This window comes from Oreochromis aureus, linkage group 5, assembly GCF_013358895.1.
Source record: "Oreochromis aureus strain Israel breed Guangdong linkage group 5, ZZ_aureus, whole genome shotgun sequence".
In the NCBI taxonomy this organism is placed as follows: domain Eukaryota; kingdom Metazoa; phylum Chordata; class Actinopteri; order Cichliformes; family Cichlidae; genus Oreochromis; species Oreochromis aureus.
Genome location: NC_052946.1, coordinates 7,801,560 through 7,816,630, shown reverse-complemented (window position 1 = coordinate 7,816,630; position 15,071 = coordinate 7,801,560). Strand labels below are relative to the sequence as shown.

The window sequence follows — 15,071 nt, the reverse complement described above, 5'->3', positions numbered from 1 at the left end:
GGTAACCTGAACATGATAGAAGACAAAAACATTCAAATTAGTTTGAAAGTGCGTATTTGGTATGACCACCTTTATTCTTCAACACAGTCTGAGCTCTCTTAGACAAGCTTTGATGTGATTTTTTTTAAGGATCGTTCTTGAAGGACACTCAAAGCTCTTCTTTGGATGTTGGCTGCCTTTTGTTGCGTTCTCTCTCAGGATGATCCCACACAATAATGCTTCAATAATGTTGAGGCCTGGACTCTCGGGACGCCGATCAATGACTGAAAGTGTTCCGTTGAGTGTTTTTCTACCAGGTATGCTTTTACTGCATTAGCAGGCTGTTTGGGATCATTGTCGCGCTTAAAAATGAAGCCGTTGCCAAACAGACGCTTTCCAGATGGTACTGCATGATGGGTCAAAATCTGTTAACAGTTTTTCTGTGTTTGTAACTAAAGATCACTTTAAAGAATAACCAGAAATTCTGGCTTCTTGGAATCAAAATATAAAGAAATGAGTGCAGAGCTGTAGGAGTTCAGTTTCCACAGTATAAATTTCTCTTTCTGTCTGTGTAATGTGACCATTGGTTCAAACTTCAGCTGGTTGTCTTGACCGTGCTGACAACATGTGATTTGCATTTACCAGCAGTCAAACCTGTGTACCTAACAAAGTGGCCAGTGAGTGAACATTAAAGATACTTTATGTAAGCGGAACACGTTATAACAGCCAGCCGTCAGCTACAAAGTGATGCAACAACAAGCAAATCTCATTATATGTTAAATGAATAGATGCACATTGAATAAACTATTAAAGGTTTAGTGGATCTTAACTTGAGTCATAGTATTTTTTTCCAACTAAATGAAAAATAATTAAATTTAGGTTGAGGAAAATGTGATGACTGTAGGACTCGTGATATATGAACTATGAGCGTCTTGAATCTGTAATACGAGAAGACCTGGCTTCCAAAACCACATCAAACAACAATGACTTGAGCAGGAGCAGCGATTATTTTCTGCTGCGTGTCTTCCAACGTGACCACTGTCATCAAACATGCTACCTGCACTTACAATCAGCCATAGGAAGACAGGGAAATGGGGGCTGAGTGCAGAATCAGGCACGACACACCCTGCCAGACCAGACCAGACTGCAGCACAAAGGCAGAGTGGGGTGCTGCCTCCTCACTGCCTCCACACTGCATCCACACGTTCGCTCCCCATCTGACAGGCCAGTGTCAGAGCATGGCAGGAATCTATGGTAATTGCTTTCTGCAGAGTTCAAGGAAGGAGAATGGATTAACACAACCTGGTTACAGCGCCGGCTTCTTTTTAGACCGAGCCGCTGCTGCGATGTTTGTTTCTCCCAAATGTGCAGTCCGGTTCCCCTTCTGTCTGTCAGTGTGGATCAGAGGAAACAAGAAGGGCTGAGAGGCTGTCAGATTCTGTCTTTTTCAAAGCAGACCGCATTAATGGGCTGCCAGTGTGACCCAACCGCGCTCTTTTTACTACACGATTACTGTGTTTAGTCGTGGACCTAATGCTGCTGACCTCTATTTTCTAATGGGGGGAGACCTTTAAGGGGCACTCAAGACTGAAATCACTTGTGTCTATTCCAAGAGTAGTTGTGTCTGTGTGTGTGTGTCTTTTGTCCTGTTTTTCCTCCCACCCGAGGCTTCGAGAGCGCTGAGCATGTGCATCCTGTCCGGTCCTGTAAAGGAAACAGTGGATCAGAGGGTTCTCGGAGCCTGGAGCAGATATGGGAGTACTGCACTCAGTTACACAACGTGGGATGACAGTAGTCTAACAGTGGAAGGCGTCTCTCGAGTTTCTTTTATTTTTGCTTGTCTGCGTGCTGAAGATGCTCTCCTAAATCAGTGAGCGCGTAGATTCTAACAGGAATAAATTGTAAGTTTGTTTTCACGGCTGATTCGGGGGCTTTCCTCGTGTGGATTGTGCAGCCGTGTTGTTTGGCTCCATGCGCCCTCCTCTCATCAGCTCACGAAGTACTTTAGAAAAAAAGTAGATCATGTTGTACTAGCTCAGTGTGGGTTTTTTTTTTTTTACCCAGTTTGACACATACCCAGCAACCCCTCCTACTCAGTATGTAATACCGTGTGCGTGACGCTTGTAATCAGAGAATTATTCATCCTGGAAAAGGACAACTGCGTGCTGTTTTGTTGTAAATTTTTGCGTTCTTTTTTTTGCAGTATGCTCACATCCCACAGCTTTGTAATTGGGCAATTAAAAATGCATCTTGTTGTCACAGCGTGCCCTTACATCTATTATTGATATGAAGTGATGAGGCTACTGGTGCTGATCATACATTATGATGCCAAGCCATACTGATGTAACAGTAAAACTCCTTAAGTCTTTCTTTATTGACAGATGGGTGCTTTGTTTTCCGGCAAAAAAAAAAAGAGCGAGATCTTTGGTTGTTCAAGCTTGTCGTAAATATTGTCGTCTGTGTTCAAATTAATATGAATTGCTTTTAGCAGGATAAGCAGGATCGCAGGATGCCTAACACTCCCGCCTCCACCCCCACCCCCAGGGACAGTGTCAGTGCAGGCTTGGGGCAACAGCAGGAGGATGAGAAGCAGGCTGGGGCCTGTGTTGTGGAGAAATTAATCACATTACACGAAACCAAAAACATGGCTACCTTTTTTTTTTAGCGACCGGCTGACGTCACTGAATCTAACAGCCGTTGCATTTATTTACTCCTCTGCAAATTTGTTCAGTTGTCATTTGCTGCATGTCCTTTTTCTACCTCAAATCAGCTGTTAGCACAAGTGCACACGCCTTTCATTTCACTGGAGTTTGACTGGACAAAGCCTTAATAGAAAATTGAATGCATTTCTAATGACTTGGTTTGAAGCATAGCTTTGAGTGGCAGAATTCATTATGCATACGTCCTTTGATGGCTATGTTTTTTTTCACTGTATATGGAAACTAAAGGGCAGCTACAATAAAGACCCAGACGCAGACTCGTTGAATAAGAAGCACTTGAACTCAATCTCTGGGCAGTATTTACTTTTAAAGGAGTAGTATTGCATTTTCTATATTTTGTTTTTTTATCATAAGTTTATTTTGTTTGCCTAAAAGGATATTATACCTTTTTAGGAACATCTCAAATGCTTATATGTTATCAATACAAACAATGGCAGTGACAATCACAGGTTTAAGTAGCTCTAGATAGCATTAGTGTCACTTTCACCTTCAAATCAATCTCGTGACCTTGAAGGAGAGGTCAAAGGTCAAATGTAACATGATATTTTAAATCCTTATACCATAATTTCTGCATGTTGTATATGACAATACACACTATATGGGAATCATAGTTTCTAAGTTACAAGGCTTTCTCTCAGTGACTCAAGTTGACCTTGAGTCACTGACAAATTTTAGTGAAATTTTATTTGATTACTAACATGACCCCACGCTACATCCCTACACAGTTTTAACAGAATTTATAAACTAGTTTTTGAACTATCATGTTTGAATGACATGCTCGCGCATACACAAATGCTACCAAAACCTAACCTTGGTAGATATAATTTAAAAAACTAGGGAAAAAAACTTTATTCAGGCAAGTAGAAAATTCAAAAATCCAAACCAAACCAGAAGACACGTGAGGGAAGACAGCAGCACAGTGTGACGTGATAACGTAACATACTTCCGGCGCCCCCCGTGTGCGGCAGCCTGTTACAGCAGCTCTGCTCATTCTGAGTTTCTTTCTTTCTTATCTTTTTCTTCTTGTAATTTTTTATAACTAACGTATTAGTAATTAGACTCTGCAACCATGTTCTACCGTTTTGTGCTAGTTCTGGTCGTTTTTCTTAGTTTTTTTCTACTTTTTTCACCGGTGTCTGGGGACCCAGAGCAGGGATCCTTTGTTTACAGTAAGGATCAGCTGTTAGCGCTGCGTCCCGCAGCTGTACTGCCGGCGGACAGACCCGACATTCCCAGCGAGCTGAGGAGGAAAAGACGGGGGTGTCGTGCTGGGAAGGAGCGCCGTCGCCCGAGAAGGAGACGTTATCGACCATCTCTTCCTTCTGTAATTATTGGAAATGTAAGATCTTTGCCCAGTAAGATGGATGAGCTCACGTCGCTAACCTGGTCACAGAGGGAGTACCGGCAAAGTAGCATCATGATGCTAACGGAGTCGTGGCTAACACCGCTAACTCCGGACACGAGCGTGACACTACCGGGATTCCAGCTGCTGCGAGCGGACAGGACGAGAGAGAGCGGTAAGAGGATAGGAGGGGGACTGGCAGTGTTTGTGAATGACAGATGGTGTAACCCTGGGCACATCACTGTGAAAGAACAACTCTGCAGCAGAGACATTGAGCTGTTAGCCGTTAGCATGCGTCCGTACTACCTGCCCGGGAATTCTCGCATGTTATCGCGATAACAGCGTATGTCCCCCTCGGCCAACGCGATGCAGCCTGTGACACTCTCCACTCTGTGGTCAGCAGACTGCAAACACAATCTCCGAGAGCCTTCTCATAATATCAGGGGACTTTAATCATGCCTCACTGGACTCCACACTGCCCACCTTCACCCAGTATGTGACCTGCCCAACCAGAGACAATAAAACACTGGACTTACTGTATGCCAATGCTGAAGAGGCATACAGTTCATCACCTCTCCCTCCCCTGGGCAGATCTGATCACAACCTGGTGCACCTTGTCCCTGTGTATGAGCCCTTAGTGTGCAGGGAGCCACCAGCCACCCGCACAGTGCAGAGATGGTCGGAGGAGAGCGAGGAGGCTCTTAAGGATTGTTTTGAGTCCACTGTGTGGGAGGTGATCTGTGATGACCACGGAGAGGACATCGACAGCCTTACTACATGCATTACTGACTATATTAATTTCTGTGTGGATAACACCGTACCTACCAGGACTGTACGGTGTTTCTCCAACAACAAACCTTGGATTACCACAGAAATTAAAGCTGTCCTCAGGCAGAAGAGGAGGGCCTTCAAATCCAGAGACAAAGAGGAGTTGAAAAGGGTGCAGAGAGAGCTGAGGGGACTGATAAGGAATGGGAAGGACAGCTACAGGCAGAAGATGGAGAACCAGCTTCAGCAAAACAACGTTGGTGAAGTCTGGAGAGGCCTCAGAACCATCTCAGGCCACAAACATCAGAACTCTCTGCCTGGGAGGGATGTGAGGTGGGCAAATGAACTGAATCATTTCTTCAACAGATTTGATTCAGCCATGAGGCAGTCTCCAACATCGGCTGCAGACTCACCCACCCCACTGCTGCTGTTCCACCTTTGACACCTCAGACACTTCACACCTCCTCTATTCACCCTGCTCACCCTCCCACCCCCAACAACAGCATCCAATACACACTCAACACAAGGCTCCAGCCTGTCTCTCTCAACCACCCAGGTTCGGAGGGAACTGAGGAGGATTAAAGCCAAGAAGGCACCGGGTCCAGATGGCATCAGCTCAAGGGTCGTCAGGTCCTGCGCGGACCAACTGTGTGGTGTGATGGAGCACCTCTTCAACCTGAGCCTGAGGCTGGGGAGAGTCCCACAGCTCTGGAAAACCTCCTGTGTTGTACCAGTGCCAAAGACTTCACGCCCCAAGGACCTCAACAGCTACAGGCCGGTGGCTCTGACATCCCACCTGATGAAGACCCTGGAGTGGTTGGTCCTGGCTCAGCTTCGGCGCCTTGTGAGCTCATCACTGGACCCACTTCAGTTTGCCTACCAACCTGGCATTGGAGCGGATGATGCCGTCATTCACCTCCTACATCGTTCCCTCGCGCACCTGGAGACCGCTGGGAGCACTGTGAGAATCATGTTCTTTGATTTCTCCAGTGCCTTCAACACTATTCTTCCCTCGGTTCTGAAGGACAAGCTGGAGAACTCTGGAGTGGACCATCACCTTACTACCTGGATTTTGGACTACCTCACCGACCGACCACAGTATGTGAGGACTCAGGGCTGTGTGTCGGACAGGGTCGCCTGCAGTACGGGGCCCCACAGGGAATGGTTCTGGCTCCGCCCTCTCCACCATCTACACTGCAGACTTCTCCCACAACTCCACCCAGTGCTTCCTGCAGAAGTTCTCTGATGACTCTGCAATAGTCGGCCTCATCACTGATGGGGACGACAAGGAGTACAGAGGACTGACTCAGGACTTTGTGGACTGGTGCCAGCTGAACTACCTCCAGATCAATGCCAGTAAAACCAAGGAGCTGGTGGTAGACTTTCGCAGGCACAAACATCCTCCACTGCAACCACTGAACATCCAAGGTATGGACATTGAGGCTGTGGACAGCTACAGGTACCTTGGTGTTCATCTGAACAACAAACTGGACTGGACTCATAATTCAGACGCCCTCTACAGGAAAGGGCAGAGCAGGCTGTACCTGCTGCGGAGACTCAGGTCGTTTGGAGTGGAGGGCCCACTCCTGAAGACCTTCTATGACTCTGTGGTGGCCTCAGCCATCTTTTATGGTGTGGTCTGCTGGGCGCGCAGCATCTCTGCCGGGACAGGAAGAGACTGAACAGGCTGATCCGAAGGGCCAGCTCTGTTCTAGGATGCCCTCTGGACCCAGTGGAGGTGGTGAGTGACAGGAGAATGGCGGCTAAGCTGTCATCCCTGTTGGACAACATCTCCCACCCCATGCATGAGACTGTGACAGCACTGAGCAGCTCCTTCAGTGGCTGCGGCACCCACGTTGTGGGACGGAGAGATTTCGCAGGTCTTTCCTCCCCACTGCTGTCAGACTCCACAACAAAGACTTTAACTGATCAAACACACACATCCACACATGTGCAATAACACTAATGTGCAATAATCTTTTCTGGCATCGTTGTATTTTTACTCAGTTGTATATAGCATTTGTATTCTAATTTTATCTTATTGTATATTTTATTCTATTTTATTCTACTGTATATAGTATTTTATTTTATTTTATTCTATTCTGTACAGCTGTGTACTGTATTTATTCTTATTTTATCTTATTCTAATTTTTCCTTCATAACTTTTCCACTGTCCACTTCCTGCTGTGACAAAACAAATTTCCCACGTGTGGGACTAATAAAGGTTATCTTATCTTATCTTATCTTAAACAAATGCACACTTAATAATTAGGAAGATGGCAAATGTGTGTTACATTGTAACCTTGGTTCTCTGATTGAGAGACTATCTCACCACTACATACAGGGAGTACAGAATTATTAGGCAAGTTGTATTTTTGAGGAATAATTTTATTATTGAACAACAACCATGTTCTCAATGAACCCAAAAACTCATTAATATCAAAGCTGAATGTTTTGGAAGTAGTTTTTAGTTTGTTTTTAGTTTTAGCTATTTTAGGGGATATCTGTGTGTGCAGGTGACTATTACTGTGCATAATTATTAGGCAACTTAACAAAAACAAATATATACCCATTTCAATTATTTATTTTTACCAGTGAAACCAATATAACATCTCCACATTCACAAATATACATTTCTGACATTCAAAAACAAAACAAAAACAAATCAGCGACCAATATAGCCACCTTTCTTTGCAAGGACACTCAAAAGCCTGCCATCCATGGATTCTGTCAGTGTTTTGATCTGTTCACCATCAACATTGCGTGCAGCAGCAACCACAGCCTCCCAGACACTGTTCAGAGAGGTGTACTGTTTTATCTCCTTGTAAATCTCACATTTGACGATGGACCACAGGTTCTCAATGGGGTTCAGATCAGGTGAACAAGGAGGCCATGTCATTAGTTTTTCTTCTTTATACCCTTTCTTGCCAGCCACGCTGTGGAGTACTTGGACGCGTGTGATGGAGCATTGTCCTGCATGAAAATCATGCTTTTCTTGAAGGATGCAGACTTCTTCCTGTACCACTGCTTGAAGAAGGTGTCTTCCAGAAACTGGCAGTAGTACTGGGAGTTGAGCTTGACTCCATCCTCAACCCGAAAAGGCCCCACAAGCTCATCTTTGTTGATACCAGCCCAAACCAGTACTCCACCTCCACCTTGCTGGCGCCTGAGTCGGACTGGAGCTCTCTGCCCTTTACCAATCCAGCCACGGGCCCATCCATCTGGCCCATCAAGACTCACTCTCATTTCATCAGTCCATAAAACCTTAGAAAAATCAGTCTTGAGATATTTCTTGGCCCAGTCTTGACGTTTCAGCTTGTGTGTCTTGTTCAGTGGTGGTCGTCTTTCAGCCTTTCTTACCTTGGCCATGTCTCTGAGTATTGCACACCTTGTGCTTTTGGGCACTCCAGTGATGTTGCAGCTCTGAAATATGGCCAAACTGGTGGCAAGTGGCATCTTGGCAGCTGCACGCTTGACTTTTCTCAGTTCATGGGCAGTTATTTTGCGCCTTGGTTTTTCCACACGCTTCTTGCGACCCTGTTGACTATTATGAATGAAACACTTGATTGTTCGATGATCACGCTTCAGAAGCTTTGCAATTTTAAGACTGCTGCATCCCTCTGCAAGATATCTCACTATTTTTGACTTTTCTGAGCCTGTCAAGTCCTTCTTTTGACCCATTTTGCCAAAGGAAAGGAAGTTGCCTAATAATTATGCACACCTGATATAGGGTGTTGATGTCATTAGACCACACCCCTTCTCATTACAGAGATGCACATCACCTAATATGCTTAATTGGTAGTAGGCTTTCGAGCCTATACAGCTTGGAGTAAGACAACATGCATGAAGAGGATGATGTGGACAAAATACTCATTTGCCTAATAATTCTGCACTCCCTGTACATATGGAATACATAATGGAGTATAGAGCTACAATAGAACACCAACTATGAGACACAAGATGACGAGACAGGAAAACAAGAGAAAAGAAACAGGAGCTACCAAAATAAGACAGGAAGTAACAAAATTAGGGAACGCCTAACATAGAGGTGTAGGCTTAACAACACAGGGAACAGAGGAGAGCAAGAAAACTATTATTATAACTATTATTACAAGTTACAAAAGGAGACGCAAAAATGAAGTTGAGAATAAATCATGGAAAACAAAACAGGAGGAAGAAGCTAAGATTTTAAGGTAGCTGCGTATCGTAGAGCGCAAATATGTGTATGTTTCCAAGCAGTAAAAGTACATCTTTGCATAGTTGTTGTACTGCAGATGCTTTGTGTTCCACTCGATACAGAACGACATTATGTAAACTATTAACCATACTCTTTTTAAGGGGTTATCTTCTTTTATTTTATTTAGGCCAAATGAAAGAAGTGCTGTCATCTCACAGCAAGAAGGTTTTTACCCAGTCAAATGAGTTTACATGACACATGAAGTGATTTCATGTTACAGAAACAGTTGCTGTTGATTTAATGCAAATTAAATTAAATTAAATCTGCAGTATCATTTCTCAAAATAAAGATGCTGAAAAAAAAGGACTGTAGTGTTCCAAGTGTGATGGACTCCTGGACTATGCCTTTGTGACAGAAAGCAAAGACTTGTGGGATTCTCCTTCAAGATGTTAAGTTAGTGGTGCTGGCTGTTATGCATGTGCAGTGTGTTTTTATAGCTGAGCAGTAAGTTTAGCTAGCAACCGGCCACCATGACTGAGGCTGCTGTGGCACGAGAGACATCTAGCCAGTGTTCCTGTTCAGTTACTCTGTCAATGTTAAATGAAGCAGTGCTCCTGAAGCTATATGGTGCTTGACACACAGTTCCTACTAAGAACTTGGCTGCTTAATTACACTCAACATCTTTTGACTGACACAGGACCACAGTGACTCCCTTATATGGTACCAAATCACAATAACAGTTGCATCAAGGCATCCTGCAGTACATGGGAAAGGTAGAGACATACAGTAATACAGAGAAATCCCCAACAATTCGACGCACCCCCTATGAGCAAGCACTTGGCGATACTAGGAAGGAAAAACACCTTTTAACAAGAAGAAACCTCAGGCAGAATCAGTCAGTGTAGATGACACAGCTACTACTTTATTAAATCTCTTAATCACACTTGAATAGAAAATGCACTTTTAGTATTGTTGTTATATTTATGCTGCATTCTGATGCAGAATTTTTAGAGCATATGCATTTTATGTGCTTATCTTTATGAACCTTCCACCTTCTCTGAAGCATATCTGCTGAGATACACACGCAGCACAGTATAACTGTCCATCCATAATGCCACAACTTGATGAAGTAGTTTTCTTTCAGCTCATCATAAAGAATGATAGACCTGCTGGGTGATTACTGCCCACCGTCTTTGTCTTCGTGCTCCATCTTTCCATAATGGCAAATCTGTGCAAAGAGACGGGCGTGTTTGACTTCCTCGTCTTGTTCGCTCTTTGAATATTCAGTGAGGCCTGTCCTTTGAAGCTGCTCCTGGATCTCTTTGTGTGAGCGAAGCAGCTTTATTCATTGTGACTCATGCAAAGTGATCTTTAACCCAGAGGGGAACCACAAAAAACTCTTTTGGGACTTCTGCAATCCCCTCTCCGGTGGATCATGTTTTGGAAGTTAAAATGAGTTTCTTTTTTCTTTGACATACCAAACTGAGCTCTTGTAGAAATCAATTTTTTCAACATTAAACTTTCTTAATGCATTCAGCTTTGAAATAGTGTTTTCAACATCACTTTTCAAATTTAAATCTAAAACAACTCAGTTCTTGTGTAAAGGCTGCAGTCTGAATACTTTTAGCATGGCAGTAATAGCAATTCTGCAGAGCAGCTGGATTTCGTCAACAATTTGTCTTGAAGATGTCCTGTTTTTATATCAGAGTGTTGTGTAACCCATAAAATCAATGCCCTGGATGATTTTGTGAAGACCGTTCGGCCAGCTGTGTGAGACATCTCATTATGTTTGTGCTCTCTGCGGTATTCTCCAGCTCATGTTGTGCCATGTAGTCATATGGGTTTTAAACATAGAGCGAGAGCAGGTGCAGCCATAGTCCAAAAGCACTGGAGAGGAAACAAACACAAACAACATGCCTTATCCTGCCTTGAAGTGTCCCTCGTCCCCACGGATCTCTGCTGTGCCATCGGTCTGTGCTCGGCTCTGCGTGCACACAGCGGCCAGAGCCTAAGCCCAGACCTCAAATGGCACTGATCGGTACAGTACCTGCTCCTTACAGCCAGCAGGAGTATGCGGGCCTGCTGTGATAAATGGCCAAGCAGCTAGAGGAGGTGAAGGGAAGGGTTCCTCTAAGGGTGTTTTGTTTAATTGCCAGTCCGTTAACAAGTGGTGGAGTTTGATTAAGCGCAGCAGGAGAATAGTGCATGGCTGTCTGTAATGCTGACTGCGGAACTCCACAACAGCAGATTATGTCACAACATTCAGATTTGATGAGCTGACATCAGTAAAGTGAATAAAGTCTCAAACCTCACCCACTGATATCGATAGATTCTATATTCATTCAAATCGGCTGCTGAAAGATAAATAGAGGCACGCTTTGGGAAACGTTGTTTGTGACAAACTGCTCATGTATGGGGTACGTATAATGCTTGGGCTCATTTTAGATGCCATAGCAACACTCAGCATTCATTTCTAATTGCGTGTCTGGTTTCTCTGTGAAACCAGCAGTAGAGATGATGTCAGTGGATGAATTACGGTCCCAGTAGGAGTGACCACAGTGTATATGCTGGGTTTTGTTCCTCAGGATGCTTGTTGTTTACATGTTTTCTGCTGAGCATTTGTCTCAATTTAAGCACTGTTTCGCACTAAATTAGATTATTGACCAGGTTGCTGGAGTCTCACAATTACTTAATTTAATCTACTGTAACATCCAGCCATTAATTATTATTAGGAGTAATTATTATCATTTTTAATAACTCCTCAACACTTGTCAAGACCATTGCTTTTTCTAATATTTCTCTTTCTTTAAAACTTCCCATAATGTCAAATCAGAGGCCTAATGAAGCAGATAAGTGCCTCAAGTAAAGTCCTTTGTCTTGATCTGGCTTTTTAACGGTAAGATAAGTCTCATTAAAATGAGATTCAGTTTCACCCCTTTCTCAGAGGTTGTGTAGAAACAAGCAGCACTGATGTCTCTGAATTTAAGGCTGGCTCGTATGAATGGACTCAAAGCTAACTACTCAAAGTAATCCTTGGTATTATTATAAGCAATTATTTGCTTGCAAACTCTTGGATCTCATGACCTGGAAATGTGCGCCTCACTTATCTTCAAAACCTCCAGCATGGCGTTACAGGGAGCAGCTGACACCTGCATGCTTATAGGTATATATATTGATTACAGCACCCTTACAGGTGCTTTCCCAGAATGACGTAGCAACGATGACTCCTGCATCCACGTGAAACCTTTTGCATCATAGTTGTGTTTGTAACACAGTGTCTGTGCTGTCGAAGTCTTTGTTTGCTTGGAACAAAGAGAAGTAAAATGTTGCTGACTGAATCAATATGGTTTGAGTTGGGGTTTAAGATGATTGCAGTGTTTTGATCTTTGGTTAGCTTTGTGATTTTGTGACCCGGTTGTAAGCTCTTACCATGAGGCACTGCAGTACTTGACTGGCTCCCACATGTATGCATTGTGTGTGTGTGTGTGTGTGTGTGTGTGTGTGTGTGTGTGTGTGTGTGTGTGTGTGTGTGTGTGTGTGTGTGTCTAGGCATCCTTGTGAGGACCAGAAAGTGGCATTCTACTGTACTTGTGAGGACACACATCACGAGTTTGAAGGCATTTTTGAGTCTCTAAATGTGGTTTTAATGTCAGGGTTATAATGGTTAGGGTAAGCAAATAGGGAAAGCATTATGCCAATTAGATGTCCTCACTAAGATAGCAAAATGAGAATGTGTGTGTATATATAAATAGATAGAGAAGCATGTTGCTTTAAGGGCGTATAATCGATTAATTTTGATCTTGACAAATGTGTTTAGCAGTTAGCACTGCTGCTAACACTAAATGTGATTAAAGTAGTAGTTTAACTATTTTTAGCTTGCACTTCCTTTACTAAAGGAAAACTTGATCATCACAGTATAACACAAACTGGTCAAATGGTGTGTTTCTCACTGTTCAATCACAGGCATTGTCATTTATGGATAAACTCCCTGGAAGTAATAATAGCTGGAATTTCTAAACTTATGTTTAGAGAAATTGTTGAATGCTAAATGAAACGTTTCCTAGCTTTCAGAGTAATTCTTTTTGATACAATCCTTCCAGTTGGACTGAAGTTTCTTGAAGGCAGTTGCCTGGCTTATCTGGACTAAAGAGTTTTTTTCCCTTTTTTTGTTTGTTTGGGTTTTTATTTTGTTTTTTGTTTTTTATAATTTCTTTTCATTTTCTGCTTATTATTGTCCCTATCTACTTTTTTGCCATCTTTGTAAACTCCTTTGTGAATTCTAGTAGGGTGCCTAGGGAGCAGTAATTATTCATGACAACACAAACCCCATCTCCCAAATCCCTATTTGCATATTCAGACCTAATCAGCATGAAAAATGGTCATTAAAGTGAATCCAGATAATTACATTTGTTTTCAACCTCTCACGGATCCTGACAGCAATTTTCACCTTAGCATGATATAACTTAGTCACCATTTTCACTCCCCAGAGGTGGTCTTAAGCTTCCTGCATTTAAATATATTTTTTTATCCTTATCCACAGATCTGGTATTTTCCTGGATCTTCAATGAGTACCCGACATTTGTGAAGCAGGATACGCGTCGCTTCATCTCCCAGGAGACAGGGAATCTGTACATTGCTAAAGTGGAGCCCTCAGATGTTGGCAACTACACTTGTGTGGTGACCAACACCGTCACCAAGACCCGTGTCCAGGGCCCACCCACTCCACTTGTGCTCCGCAGTGATGGTGAGCTCACACTTATACCAGTTAACCGCATATAAGAACACTGGTTAGTCAGTTAAAAAGGTTCTACTGTTTTGTCATAGAATTTATAGACTGTTGGGGTACACTCAAAAATGATTCTTCACCCTCAAACATCAAATCAGTCATTTGAGTAAAATGTAACTGAAATATATATAAGATTAAAGGTTTATTTATCCATGTAATGTTTTGGAAAAATTACACATAACTAAATTAGTTAAAGTCAGTATTTTGGGCAGTATGTAGTCACTGATTTACTTATTCATTTCCTAAAGTATGTGCTGTGTACTTGTACTTTGTTTCTTCATCATTCTGCTGGGTCTCAGTCTATAACTCCAACCTTTGGAGCAACGCAGGGTTTATTTCAATGCTGACAAATTATTGCAGTTTCAATTTTAAGACCACATTCCCCCAAAACTGTGATTTTGCAGTGTTGCATGTATATGCATATTCAGTGCACATTATAAATGCAATAGGAAATAATCATGAAGCATCTCATGTTCTACAAAGGCAAACCATTAGTGTTTTTCTTGAATGTTTTGTTTGATAACAGATTTCCATTTCTGTGGTCCTTTGTTATAAAAACAAAACAAAACTGCAGCTTCTTTGATATAACAGGAAAGCCAGAATCACTTGGCTGATTTAGTGCAGCGCTCTTTAGAATTTGTACAGGTCATACCCATAGCAGCAAGCCAACATGGCTATTGTTGGTACCTCCCAAAAAACTTTGTTTCAAAGAACACGAATGAAATTCAAAGGTTAATTATCTCCTCCTCTGCTAATTTCAGCCTGTCCTTTTACATGTGGACCTAATGCTTAAGGCTGGCCTTATCAAGCCACTTCAGATGAAAGGTCATTCTCAGCAAGTAATCTAATTGTAGGCTTCTATCCCAGAAGCATGTTCCTTACCATATTCTTAAGTAATGCTGAAAAATATGAGAATGTCATAAAGGACATTTAATATAATTTTCCCAATAATGATAGATGATTTGATGTAATAAAAAAAATGACATTTAAGTAGGCAGAATCACTTCTAATCACACCACACACTTTAGGCTTTTTTTAACATGACTTACATGCTATACTAGCTTTAATATTAATGTTTGACTCAATTATAATAACCTATGATTAAAAATAAAGGCTTGCTTTGATTTACATTAATGACCACTGGTCATGAATATTAATATGTGTTAATATTAATATTGTTTTAGGTTTATGTTTAAAACTTAGTTTCAGATTGTTTCTAATGTGGATTTCCAATATTTCGATTTTGTTTTAATCATTTGAAAATGCTTAGTTTAAATGTTAATTTATTTTTAGCATAAG

At 42.3% G+C, this 15,071-nt stretch overlaps 1 protein-coding gene across 3 annotated transcripts in view; it reads left to right on the top strand.

Annotated features, from left to right (window-relative positions):
- The window catches only part of cntn4 (contactin 4), a 195,909-nt gene that overhangs the window by 93,530 nt on the left and 87,308 nt on the right, over nt 1-15,071 (top strand). For all 3 annotated transcript variants that reach the window (XM_039612487.1, XM_031748523.2, XM_039612488.1), the window contains one exon: nt 13,527-13,730. In XM_039612487.1, the coding sequence (XP_039468421.1) occupies nt 13,527-13,730 (204 nt within the window). The remainder of the gene's footprint in view (nt 1-13,526; nt 13,731-15,071) is intronic.